This window comes from Pongo abelii, chromosome 1, assembly GCF_028885655.2.
Source record: "Pongo abelii isolate AG06213 chromosome 1, NHGRI_mPonAbe1-v2.0_pri, whole genome shotgun sequence".
Classification (NCBI taxonomy): domain Eukaryota; kingdom Metazoa; phylum Chordata; class Mammalia; order Primates; family Hominidae; genus Pongo; species Pongo abelii.
The window spans coordinates 198,067,149-198,081,061 of NC_071985.2; the positions used below are offsets into that span (position 1 = coordinate 198,067,149).

Sequence of the window (13,913 nt, forward strand, 5' to 3'; positions counted from 1 at the left end):
AATTTTCACAGATCCAGATTCCACTGTGACTTAAAGGCACATGATTCAATTAAGTATAATGTTCAAGTGATCAATCAGAGCCTACTGGGAAGAAAGATTTGGATCAGTGTACTTGCTTACCTTCTGAAAGTCTGGTTGTAGGTCTCATTTTTATAGCATCTTTATTTTTATTTTTATTTATTTTTAAAACTTTTAATTTTTGTGGATATATAGTAGTTGTACACATTTATGGCATACATGAGATGTTTTGATGCAGACATGCAATGTGTAATAATCACATCATGTAAAATAGAGTATCCATCCCTTCAAGCCTTTATCCTTTGTGTTACAAACAATCCAGTTATATTATTTTAGTTATTTTAAAATGTGCAATTAAAATATTATTGACTATAGTCACCCTGTTGTGCTATCAAATACTAGGTCTTATTTGTTCTTTCTAGCTTTTTTTTTTTGTACTCATTAACCATCCCCCCTCCCTCTTACCCCCACACTACCCTTCGCAGCCTCTGGTAACCATCCATCTATCTAACCATTACTTTCTATCTCCATGAGTTCAGTTGTTTTGATTTTTAGATTCCACAAAGTGGAACAAGTAAGTGAGAACAAGCAGTGTTTGTCTGTGCCTGGCTTATTCACCTAACATAATGACCTCCAGTTCCATCCATGTTGTTGCAAATGACAAAATTTCATTCTTTTTTATGGCTGAGTAGTACTCCATTGTATATAAGCACCACATTTTCTTTATTCATTCATCTGTTGATGGACACTTAGGTTGCTTCCAAAGTTTGGCTGTTGTGAACAGTGCTGCAAACATGGGAGTGCAGACATCTCTTCAATACACTGATTTCCTTTCTTTTGGGTATAGACCCAGCAGTGGGATTACTGAATCATATGGTAACTATTTTTATTTTTTTGAGGAACCTCCAAACTGTTCTCCATAGTGGTTGTACTAATTTACATTCCCACCAATAGTGTATGAGGGTTCCCCTTTTCTCCACATCCTCACCAGCATTTGTTATTGCCTGTCTTTTGTATAAAAGCCATTTTAACTGGGGTGAGATGATATCTCATTGTAGTTTTTTTTTTTTTTTTTTTTTTTTGAGACGGAATCTCACTCTGTTGCCCAGGCTGGAGTACAGTGGCACAATCTCAGCTCACTGCAAGCTGCACCTCCCGGGTTCATGCCATTCTCCTGCCTCAGCCTGCTGAGTAGCTGGGACTACAGGCGCCCACCACCACGCCCAGCTAATTTTTTTGTATTTTTAGTAGAGATGGGGTTTCACCGTGTTAGCCAGGGTGGTCTCGATCTCCTGACCTTGTAATCCGCCCGCCTTGGCCTCCCAAAGTGCTGGGATTACAGGCGTGAGCCACCGCGCCCGGCCATCTCATTGTAGTTTTTATTTGCATTTCTCTGATGATCAGTGATGTCGAGAACCTTTTCATATGCCTGTTTGCCATTTGTATGTCTTCTTTTGAGAAATCTCTATTCAAATATTTTGCCCATTTTTAAATGGGATTATTAAATTTTTTCCTGTGGAGTTGTTTGAACTCCTTATATATTCTGGTTATTAATCCCTTGTCAAATGGGGAGTTTGCAGATATTTTCTCCCATTCTGTGAGTTGTCTCTTCACTTTGTTGATTGTTTCCTTTGCTGTGCAGAAGCTTTTTAACTTGATGTTATCCCATTTGTCCATTTTTGCTTTGGTTGCCTATCCTTGTGGGGTATTACTCAAATTTTTTTTGCTCAGACCAGTGTCCTGGAGAAGCATCTTTATTTTTAAAGCCGTTCATAAGAAGTAGATTTATACATAGTGTATAAATAAATCTGTGCTTCACAGGTGCTGTTCTAAGGTATTAGGAAGAACTGGTTAATCAAGAAACTAAGTTGGTCTTTATCCCCTGAAAAAGTCAAGAGGGTAAAAGCAAAGTCAGTGAAAATGAATTTTTGCCAGTTTTTAATTTTCCAGAGTGTCCTTTGGTAGTAATATAACATGAAATTTTAGGGGTTCAATCCTGAGGCACCAAAGTAATTTTTGTATCCAGTCAAGATGCCTGTAATTTTTGGTGTAATTGTGAAGGGTTTGGGTTGAACTGTACTGAATAGCCATTTTTTGGTTCATTATACTTTCTCTGAGTATCATGTTTCTTTCTTTTCTGTTTTTGAAAGTCACTTCAGAGAGTTCTTATTCCATCTCCTGGGGCATCCAAATGCTGAAGCTTCCATTAAGGATGGTTTCATTTCTCCTCAAGTGCAACGTTCCCATGCAGAGGCAGATAAATCTCAAGTTTCATATTTGTCTAGGAAGCCCTTCTTGCCTCCCAGGCTTGAAGTATGAGTGGACTAGCCTATTGTTTGCTTTAAGCTCTCCTAGTTTTGAAATCTCATAGCAAATGAACATTTATTGTCAGAGAAATAAGATTTATATAATCAGTGGTTTTCAATGATCTGCAAACATTTTTAGTTGGGGGGAGGGATTGGTGCTACTGACATCTGGTGAATATGGGTCAGTGATACTGTTAAACACCTTACAGTGCTCAGGACATTTCCCTCCATGACAAAGAATTACCTGGTCCAAAATATCTGGAGTGCTGAGCTTGAGAAACTCTGACATATGTGAAATAGCTGGTGAATAGTATAAAGACAGTATATAGCTCTTTGCTGACTTGAGTGTTCCAAAAATGCTAGCATACTTCAAGATTAGATCAGTTTGAACTGAAATGGTCTGGGAAGATTTCTTGGAGAGGAGACAGACTTTAAGCTAGAAACAAAATGCTGTATTTAGAATAAAGCAAGGCAAACACCCCAACTGAAAGAAATAACTTTAGCAAAGTCCCTGAGAGTAGACCATGGCTTTGTGGAACACAAGAGGGAAAATCAATATAACTAGAGGCAAAATAGATAGGAAGGATAAGACAGTGAGATCAGATGATGGTTCTCTAATGGCAGGTTGGAAGTTTGTCCTTAAATATGATATGGGAGCAGGAGTCTTAAATAGAAGAGTAACATAGTGGGTGAGTATTTTGGAAAGACTAATGGTGTTGGTTGTTTTAGGAAGACAGAATAGATTGGAGTAGAGAGAGCTAGCAGAGGGAAGATAAAATAAGATTCTTAGAATAAGCAAGCTGGGCGTGGTGGTGCATGCCTGTAGTCCCAGCTACTTGGGAGGTTGAGGTGGGAAGATCACTTGAGCCCAGGAATTTGAGGCTGCAGTGAGCTATGATTACACCACTGCACTCTATCTTGAGCAACAGAGTGAGGCCCTGACTCAAAAAGAAAAAAAAAATTCTTGGAATAATCTAGTGTGAACAATGAATCTTGTAGCAATTGGAATGGAAAGAAAGTAAGGCAGATTCGTAACCATTTGCCTTCCCTTCTAGAAACTTTATATATGTATCTTATTAGAAAGTTATTTGTTAGCATAAAGGTGATACTTGAAACAGAATTTGAACTCTGCAGAATGTAGTATATAAGGAGGGCTTAGGGACAGACTGTAGTAAAAATACAATGGAGGAAAAGAGAGAAAGGAGGAAAAATAGAATAATATGGTGTCATGATATCCAGGAGTTTTAAGATGGAGGCAGTTAGCAGTAGTAGAAGCCACTGAGATGTGAGATGAAGAATGAGGGTATTAAGGTACAGCTATTAGATTTACTAAGAAGTAGTTTTGAAAGATCCTTTTCAATGGAAAAGTGGGGACAGAATCAAATTTCAAGCAATTAGAGAGTAGAAAAAAGGTTAGTAATTGATGGCAGCAGCTGAATATTGATCATGAAAGGAGTTTGATCACAAAAGAAGGAGAGAAGACAGTCTGGATCTATTTCTTATCTCTGGTATATTTACTTTGTTTCCAGTTATAAAGGAACTGGTGGTATCTGCTGGAGACAGTGTCCAGATAACCCTGCCTAAGAATGAAGTTCAATTAAATGCATATGTTCTCCAAGAACCACCTAAAGGTAAACATCCCCTTACATTTGGATAACCGTTTTTTATTTTTAAAAGAGATGGAGTCTTGCTGTGTTGTCCAGGCTGGTCTCAAACTCCTGGGCTCAGGAGATCCTCCCACCTTAGTCTTCCTAGTAGCTGGAACTACAGGCATACACTACCACTCCTGGCCCTTATCTTTTTCCCTCCTCTGACTTCCTGTCAGGAAAATATATATTTTTTTAAGTTACAAATTTATATTAGCAGTCATCTTGAATAACTTCTTTCCAAGTTCTACGTCTGCTATTTACTGGTTGTTTGGCCAAAATAAACAGATTAATCTGAGTCTCAGTTTCTTTCTCTTAAAGTGGATATAAATACAACATAATAAATATGTTCTGTATTAATAAGCATCAGCTATATGCTAGGCACTAAACTGGTAACTTATCTACTATCTCATTTTGCCGTTAAAGTAATCTTATGAGGTAGGAATTATTATCCCCATTTTATTGAGAAAGAAATAGAAATTAAGAGAAGTCATTTACTTAGATTCACACAGATAAGAGTGGCTCAGCTGGGATTTGAACCCAAGCTTGACATCAAAGCCTATGATCTCAAACCCTACATTATATAGTACCTCTCATATTCCATAAATATTTGTGCATACCCGGGTTATATCCTATCCTCACAGGACCGTTGTAAGGACCATTGTTTCCCATAGTGAGAACCCTGTCCCTGGGGGAAAAAAAGATAAGCCTAATGTGATATACAGAATTCAGGTTTATAAAATATATAAAGCATGGATGATTAATTCATTATTTAAGAAAACTTTTGTAATATGAACATTACTTTCACCTTTGAAGTATATGTTAATATACCAAAGTTTGACTTACAAACACATACGGGTTCTCTCATGTCATGTATTTATGACATGAGTGGTACATACTTTGATGGAAATTGAGTGAGTTGGGTTTATGTTATTCTCATTAAAAGGTTAGCCAAGTAGAATGTCCTTCCCTATTTAGGATGGGGTCCTTCCATTTTAGGTACACACATCTCCAATACAGTATTCTTAATTTCTAGGTCTAATACCAAATAGCATATTAATGCAAAAAGTACTTTTCCAGAAGCAAAACGCTCTGTCTGTTCTATATTTCTGCTCTCAAATTGAGGTTTCCTTATCAATTCATTTCACATTCCTCTAGAGAAGCTTTTTCCTTTCTTCCTCTGGTGACAAGTTCAGGTGAATGGGTTTAGTGGCCTTTGAAGTTGGAGGTGAGGGACTGCCTTGAGTTGTTGATTACTAGCATTCTTTTGTGAAAGACACGTTTGGCTCTACTGTATTTTCTTTCCTAACCCATATTTGCATGTACATTTCTGTGGGTTACTATCATTTTGTAGATCAGTGTTTCAAAACACGTTAGTTTAGAAATAGATTCTTTGGCCGGGCACGGTTGCTCACACTTGTAATCCTGGCACTTTGGGAGGCTGAGGTGGGTGGATCACCTTAGGTCAGGGGTTCAAAACCAGCCTGGCCAACATGGCGAAACCCCATCTCTACCAAAAATACAAAAAAAATTAGCTGGGTGTGGTGGTGGGTGCCTGTAATCCCAGCTACTTGAGAGGCTGAGGCAGGAGAATCGCTTGAACCCAGGAGGCAGAGGTTGCGGTGAGCCAAGATTATGCCATTGCACTCCAGCCTGGGTGACAGAGCAAGACTCTGTCTCAAAAAAAAAGAAAAAAAAAAAGGGCTGGGCGCAGTGGCTCATGCCTGTAATCCCAGCAGTTTGGGAGGCCGAGGCGGGCAGATCACCTGAGGTCAGGAGTTCAAGACCAACCTGGCCAACATGGTGAAACCCCATCTCTACTAAAAATAAGCCGGGCGTGATGGTGGGTGCCTCTAATCCCAGCCACTGGGGAGGCTGAGGCGCGAGAATTGCTTGAACCCAGGAGGCAGAGGTTGCCGTGAGCTGAGATCACGCCACTGCACTCCAGCCTGGGTGACAGAGAGAGACTCCATCTCATTTAAAAAAAAAAAAAAAAAAAAAGGGAAATAGATTATTTTCTCCTGTCCTCTCTCCAGGTTCTCCCACTTTTATTAGATATGTGAGATGGATGGTTTCAAACTTTCAAAGGTTGGGGGTGATGAGGCAGGACCAATTCTGCATGCTCTTTATCCCTCTCCTGCCCTATGGCAGCCCATTAGGATCCCTCCAGGTCCATTTTCAAAACCACTGTCCAGCTGGGAGTGGTGGATCATGCCTGTAATCCTAGCACTTTGGGAGGCTGAGGCAGGCAGATCCTGACTTGAGGTCAGAAGTTTGAAACCAGCTTGGCCAACATGGTGAAACTCTGTTTATACTAAAAATACAAAAATTAGCCAGGCGTGGTGGTGCATGCCTGTAATCCTAGCCACTTGGGAGGCTGAGGCAGGAGGATCACTTGAACCCGGGAGGCAGAGGTTGCAGTGAGCTGAGATCGCGCCACTGCACTCCAGCCTGGGCAACAGCAAGACTTCATCTCAATCAGTCAGTCAATAAAACAAACGAACGACTGTCCTCAGTCACTGCAACCAGCACTGTAACAGAGTTACACTCAGTTGTTCCTACCTTTGAACATATTTCTGCCTGTGAGGCATAATTCATCCCCTGAGCTTTTCTGTCCTAGGAATATTGTCCTGTTTTGAAATTTATGTTGCTAGCCTTAGCTATTATAAAATTATCTGTTCCCCAACTGTTTTCTATGTGGAAAAGAATTTCCAGCTACAGTTGGAAGAAATGTCTCTGAGTACAAGTCCTGCTTGTGCTGCTTCTTTCCGTCTCCTCTCGTAACGTAACTACTACATACTATATACATTTGTGAGAGCTGTTGGCGCTGACAACTAGCCAAAAAAATTCTTGTTTTGGAGGAGGAAGGAAGGAAGGAAGATCTTGTCTCCCAGGATTATAAAATAAAATTGGTCTTCAGATGAAGGATATCTTGGAATTAGGTTCTGTGTACTGATTTTAACATTTGAACTCATGAAATAAGAAAAAGATGACCACTCTCTGCTAAGCATTTCAGGTTTTTTTCTTTCCCCCTTTTTCTTTTTTACTTTTGGTTAGTAACTTAAACTAAACCTTCCTACCAAAGTCCTCCCTTCCCTAACCAGAAATGCATTTTGATCCAAAAAAATTTAAGACCACTTCTTCTGGGGAGGGATGCCATTTAGATAGGATCCTACCCTTGCCCTACCTAGTGATGTAGTCTGACCTGTAAATGGGGACCATTTAATGCTTCATTTGATTTTAATTAATTTCACTGGGCCTGTTTTAAATGGGCCATCCCCTACCATCTTCTGCAGTGTGTTATTTAGCTCAGCAGGAATGAAGTAGCTCTTTTAAGTCACTAGGGTGTGATGACCTCAGTGAGACGAGCATTGTTAGCACTCTGTAAAAAGCTATTTTTGAACCATGTTATTTAGAAGTCATTGCTGTTCTTTGTTGCAAAAGAAGTTTTGCAAGAAAATGGGCTTTGTTCCCAATGAGTTCATCTATAATGGTTGGTAGGACATGTATTTTCAGTGGTATGCTACACCATGAGCAACCTGGTATTTTTTAGGGAGGATTGGCCCTGAGAGGGTCGGTATAGGGCAGGAATAAGCATTGTTGGGAGAGAGTTGGAAGAAGCCCTAACTGTAGCTGAGTCAGCAGAATTTGCTCTTTCTTTCAGCAGATGGTTTGGTTTCCCTACAGGCTTTGGGGTGAAATCTTAAAAACTAAAGCCTTGTCAAGATCAGAAGAGATTTGTTATTGGCAGGCTATGTGGCTGTCCTCTTTGTGTGTAGGTGTGTGTTTTCATGATTTTTGTAACTGCCCTTCTATAGGAGAAACCTACACCTACGACTGGCAGCTGATTACTCATCCTAGAGACTACAGTGGAGAAATGGAAGGGAAACATTCCCAAATCCTCAAACTATCGAAGGTGAATTTGCCTCCTTTCACTTGCAGGGCAAAGGTAGAGGAGTTGACTGTTTTCTAAAATGAATATCATATAATTTTCTGTCTACACTTAAGTTGTCAACAGTCTTTTAGAAATGAATCCTCCAGAAATCTGACTGGCTGACATCCAGTATTTGTTAGTGTATAATTCTCAAAGTTTCATTTATGGTAAGAAGACTATACCAGCATGGTAGTGGTGGCTGAAAATATACAGTAAACAGCTTTTAAGGCTAACTTAAGGATTTTGGAATTTGGGATAAGCTAGGTTATTTGTGGCCACATGACTGCATACATTGACTCAGCCTTTGTGGGAGTCAGTATAGGTTTTCTCTTTTTTTTTTTTTTTTTTTGAGACAGGGTCTTGCTCTGTCACCTAGGCCGAAGTACAGTGGTGTGATCACGGCTCACTGCAGTCTTGACTTCCCAGGCTCAAGCAATCCTCCCACCTCAGCCTCCTGAGTAGCTGAGACTGCAGGGTCATGCCATTATACCCGGCTAATTTTTGTATTTTTTGTAGAGATAGAGTCTCGTTATATTGCCCAGGCTGGTCTTGAACACCTGGCCTCAAGCAGTCCTCCCATCTCAGCCTTCCAAAGTGCTGGGATTACAGGTGTGAGCCACCATGCCCAGCCTACGTACAGTTATTGACAGCTCTGAAATGTTTGTATTTGGCTGGGTGCAGTGGCTCCCGCCTGTAATCCAAGCACTTTGGGAGGCTGAGGTGGGGTGGGACAACTGCTTGAGGCCACGAGTTTGAGAAGAGACTGGGAAACATGGCGAGACCCTGTCTCTACAAAAAATAAAAAATTAGCTGGGTGTGGTGGTTCATACCTGTAGTCCCAGCTGGTCAGGAGGCGGAGGTGGGAGGATCACTTAAACCCAGGAGTTTAAGGCTGCAGTGAGCTATGATCATACCACTGCACTAAAGCCCAAGTGGCAAAGTGAGATCTTTCCTCTAAGAAAAAAGTTTGTATTCTTTGGCCCAGCAGTCTCATTTAGTCATTCATTCTACATCTATTCATTGTACACTGATTATGTGGCAGGCATTGGGGATTTACCAGTGAATTAGTCATAATTTTAATGTTCAAGAACAATAGAGTCTAGTAGGTGATACTGATAGGAAGCAGGTAATTATAATAGGTGGTACACTAGGTCAGTGCAGAGGGTCATTGAAGCCTTGGAAAGGTAGAGTGGATTTCTTAGAGTGACTGACTTACTAGGTAAAGGGTGAAGGGATAATACCTCAAGCAGAAGAAGCAACACGTCCACTGGGCCAAAAATGAGAGAGAAAATGTGGGGGAAGGGGAATTTATATGTGGTTCTGACTAAGTTGGAAAGATGCAGGGGCCAGATGGAGCAAAAGCCTTATATGCCGGATTAAGGACTTTGAATCTTATCCAGAAGGAATATGGAGCCCTTGAAAGGCTTTAAGCAAGAGAAACACACGTTTAGATCTTCAGATTAGAAAAATCACCTGACTACAGATTAGAGGAGATAAGACTCAAACTATAGAGGTCAGTGAGGAATCTGTTGAAAAATTTAGATGTAAAATAGTAGTAGCCTGAGTAAAAGAACTAAATAAGTAAAACTGAAAACCACCAGCCTGGGCAACATGGTGAAACTCTAACTCCACAAAAAATACAAAAATTAGTCGGGTGTGGTGGCACGTGCCTGTGGTCCCAGCTACTCAGGAGGGTGAAGTGAGAGGATCGCTTGAGCCCAGGAGGTAGAGGTTGCAGTGAGCCATGATCATGCTACTGCACTCCAGCCTGAGCAACAAAGTGAGACTATGTCTCAAAAAATAAAAATAAAAACCACCTATTGAATTCATACCATGTGCCATACCCAGTGCTGATTATTTTATACACTTATTTCTTTTAATCTTCGTAACAATCCCAGGATGTAGATATTACTATCTTTTTTACAAATGACAAAACTAAAAACTGGAGAAATGAAGTGATTTGGCCAAAGTTCACAAAGGTATTAAATGGTAGGTTTAAACTGGAGCTTTCCATCTCTAAAGGCCATGCCTTTAATAATTGTGCTATGACAAGTGGTTAAGAACTAAGGTGATGGCAGTGTGGATGGAGACAAGTGAGTAGATTGGAAAAATAATACGGAGTTTGACTTGATAAAATTTGATGATTGATGAACTGATTGGGGATGTTGGGGAAGAGAAGTCTAGGATAATTCTAGCTTTTTGGCTTAGGTACCTGGGTGGATGTTCATTGAAATGAGGAGCACAGAAGGAGAAGCAAGTTTTAAGGAGAAGTTTGCAGATATTAATTCATTTTTGGACAGAGTGAGTTTGAGGTACCTGTGAGACATTTGAATTGAGTTGTCCAGTTAGTAGCTGGGGGAAAGGGACTGGAGGTCAAAAGACAAGTCTGGGCTGGAGAGATGTATTTGCACATCAACCTCAAATAGATGATTTTTGAAGCCACAGCAATAGATAAAATCAGCCAGGGAGAGTGTGCAGAGTGAAGAAATAAGCAGGCTGAGGTTGGAATCCTGGGAACACCCATCATTTAAGGGATGGAGGGTAGAGGAAACTGAAGGAAATAAAGTGTGAGCACAGAAATAAAAGCCAAGAAGAAGAGTGTTACAAAGAGGAAGTAGCCAAAGATGCTACTTGTGGCTCAATTAGTATTTACCCAAAGAAAATACTTCAAAAGAAAGAAAAAAAAAACAAAAACATTTGCCTGGAAGATGTTCTACAGCATTAGTCATAATAGTAAAAATTTGGAAACAACCCAAGTATCCAACAATTTGAAATGCTTATGTGAAATTTGACACATTTATTCATACACTGCTCTGTGGTCGTTAAAATAAATATTAGAAAGATTGTGGCTGGGTGCGGTGGCTCAAGCCTGTAATCCCAGCACTTTGGGAGCCTCAGGTGGGTGGATCACCTGAGGTCAGGAGTTCAAGACCAGCCTGGCCAACATGGCAAAACCCCGTCTCTACTAAAAATATAAAAATTAGCTGGGAACGGTGTTGCAGGCCTGTAGTCCCAGCTACTTGGGAGGCTAAGGCATGAGAATCACTTGAACCCAGGAGGCAGCAGTTGCAGTGAGTCAAGATTGCATCACTGCTCTCCAGCCTGGGCGACAGGGTGAGACTCTGTCTCAAAAAAAAAAAAAAAAAGATTGTATTGTAGTAGGGAAGGTGTTCATGCTAAATGAATGGAAGAAAGAACAATAGAAAGTTTGATACCTCGATTTTAGCTAGAAATTTGAATACCACTGAAATATGAGCTCCTTGAAGATAGAGATCTTACCTTATTCGTATCCAAACTACAAGCCTAGGACAATGACAGGTACATGATTTGGTTTCAGTAAATGTTTGTTAAACGAATGAGCCATACACAACTGTTATTTTAATATGTGGTCAAGGATTAGAAGGAAATGGAGAAATTTGATGAGTTGATGTGTTATGATAGTGATATGCTGGGTACTTTTTTGTTGTTTTTTCTTTTATATTTATAAATTAGTAAAAATCAGGAGGGAAAAATATTCAGATATTTGGGAACTATTTAGTATCTTTACAAAATGTTTTTCTTTGAAGTGATGATTATTTTAATTTTGTAACTCTGTGGAGTGGGATATTGGGGCCCTTAATGTTCTTCTGAAAAGAAAATGGGAGTACAGAGATATTTGAAATCCCTTCTGTTGTTCTAGAGTCAGCTAGTCATAAGATTCACATTAAAAGGTTTTTTGTTTGTTTGTTTTTTTGTTTTTCCAGTTCATTGTTTATCTCTTCAGCTAGTTTACTTTTTCTTGCTGGAGTGCAGTGACATGATCTCGGCTCACTGCAACCTCCACCTCCCGGGGTCAAGCCATCCTTTCACTTCAGCCTACTAAGTAGCTGGGACTACAGGTGTGTGCCACCACACCTGGCTAATTTTTGTATTTTTGGTAGAGATGGGGTTTTGGCATATTGCCCAGGCTGATCTTGAACTCATGAACTCAAGTGATCCACCCGCCTCCTCCCAAATTGCTAGGATTACAGGCTACTTTACCTTTTCCATTTTGGAAACAGGGGAAGGAAAGAGTGAAAGATTCAGCTTGGGAAAGTTCAGATATATCTTATTTTAAATGTAATTCCTGCTCTTTGTGATTGTCTAAGAGATCTTCTCTCACTTCTGCAGCTCACTCCAGGCCTGTATGAATTCAAAGTGATTGTAGAGGGTCAAAATGCCCATGGGGAAGGCTATGTGAACGTGACAGTCAAGCCAGGTATGTTTTCAGCCCTGGCTGTGTCTCCCTTCCTCCCTCTGCAGGACTCCTGAGGAGATAGAGATTTGATTTGGGGTTTTTGATTCTCATTTTTTTTGTAGTATACTTATTCAGCAATTCCTAGTTCAATGTGGTGAATAGTTATAATAGCAAAATACAGACTTTGTTCCAACAGTGCTCTAGTTGGAATGCTGAGCTGGACACATGGCCCACAGTGCAGTGTGGCCTAAGCAATAACTTATCTACCGAGAACTACTTCTTCAAGTGGGCCATGCTGAGAGGGACCATGAGTTGTAATTAACAGACACAGGGAAGCCAAGAGCCTAGGAGAAGCATGCAGAAGGAGAACCAGCCAAGTGACCAGCTCTTTCTGATCTCTTTCCAGAGATGTGGGCCTTTGTACACAGAGTTCCTCATTTAAACACTGCCAGTCTCTTTCACCTTGGTAACAAAATCCTGTCATTCTTTTAAAATGAACCACTGTAGGTAGATCACAGTGCAGTAGGAAGGAATCTTATTTTGCATTTTCAGAGAAATTTAAGAGAAGGTGGACAGTTGTATTAGTACATTTTCATGGTGCTGATAAAGACGTACCTGAGACTGGGCAATTTACAAAAGAAAGAGGTTTAATGGACTTACAGTTCCACATGGCTGGGGAGGACTCACAATCATGGTGGAAGGCAAGGAGAAGCAAGTCACGTCTTATGTAGATGACAGCAGGCAAAAAGAGAGTTTGTGCAAGGAAACTCCCATTTTTAAAACCATCAAATCTCATGAGACTCACTCACTATCACAAGAACAGCATAGGAAAGACCTGCCCCCATAATTCAATTACCTCCCACCAGGTTCCTCCCACTGGGTTCCTCCCACGACACGTGGGAATTGTGGGAGTTACAATTCAAGATGAGATTTGGGTGGGGACACAGCCAAACCATTCCACCCCTGGCCCCTCCCAAATCTCATGTCCTCACATTTCAAAACCAATCATGCCTTCCCAACAGTAAAGGCTTAACTCGTTTCAGCATTAACTCAAAAGTCCACGGCCCAATGTCTCATCTGAGACAAGGCAAGTCCCTTCTGCCTATGAGCCTGTAAAATAAAAGCAAGTTAGTTACTTCCTAGGTACAATGGGGGTACAGGCTTGGGTAAGTATAGCTGTTCCAAATGGGAGAACTTGGCCAAAACAAAGGGGTTACAGGCCCCATGCAAGTGCAGAATCTAGCAGGGCAGTCAAGTCTTAAAACTCCAAAATGATCTCCTTTGACTCCATGTCTCACATCCACGTCATGCTGATGCAAGAGGTGCGTTGCTGTGGTCTTGGGCAGCTCTACTCCTGGGGCTTTGCAGGGTACAGCCTCCCTCTCAGCTACTTTCACAGCCTGGCGTTGAGTGTCTGTGGCTTTTCCAGGTGCACAGTGAAGCTGTCAGTAGATTTACCATTCTGGGGTCTGGAGGACAGTGGCCCTTTTCTCACAACTCCACTAGGCAGTTCCCCAGTAGGGACTGTGTGGGCCTCCAACCCCACATTTCCCTTCTGCACTGCCCTAGCAGAGGTTCTCCATGAGAGCCCCACCCCTGCAGCAGACATCTGCCTGGACATCCAGGTGTTTCCATACATACTCTGAAATCTAGGCGGAAGTTCCCAAACCTCAATTTTTGACTTCTGTGTACTTGCAGGCTTAACACCACATGGAAAGTGCCAAGACTTGAGGCTTGCACCCTCTGAAGCCACAGCCTGAGCTCTACGTTGGCCCTTTTCAGCCATGGCTGGA

General features: G+C 41.0%; 1 protein-coding gene across 7 annotated transcripts in view; it reads left to right on the forward strand.

The window, feature by feature from the left end:
• KIAA0319L (KIAA0319 like) overlaps positions 1 to 13,913 on the forward strand; it is a 126,612-nt gene that overhangs the window by 78,745 nt on the left and 33,954 nt on the right. For 4 of the 7 annotated variants that reach the window (XM_024249747.2, XM_024246328.3, NM_001131077.1 and 1 more), the window contains 3 exon segments: positions 3,854 to 3,955; positions 7,789 to 7,886; positions 12,054 to 12,141. In XM_024249747.2, the coding sequence (XP_024105515.1) occupies positions 3,854 to 3,955; positions 7,789 to 7,886; positions 12,054 to 12,141 (288 nt within the window). 7 annotated transcript variants of the gene reach the window in all.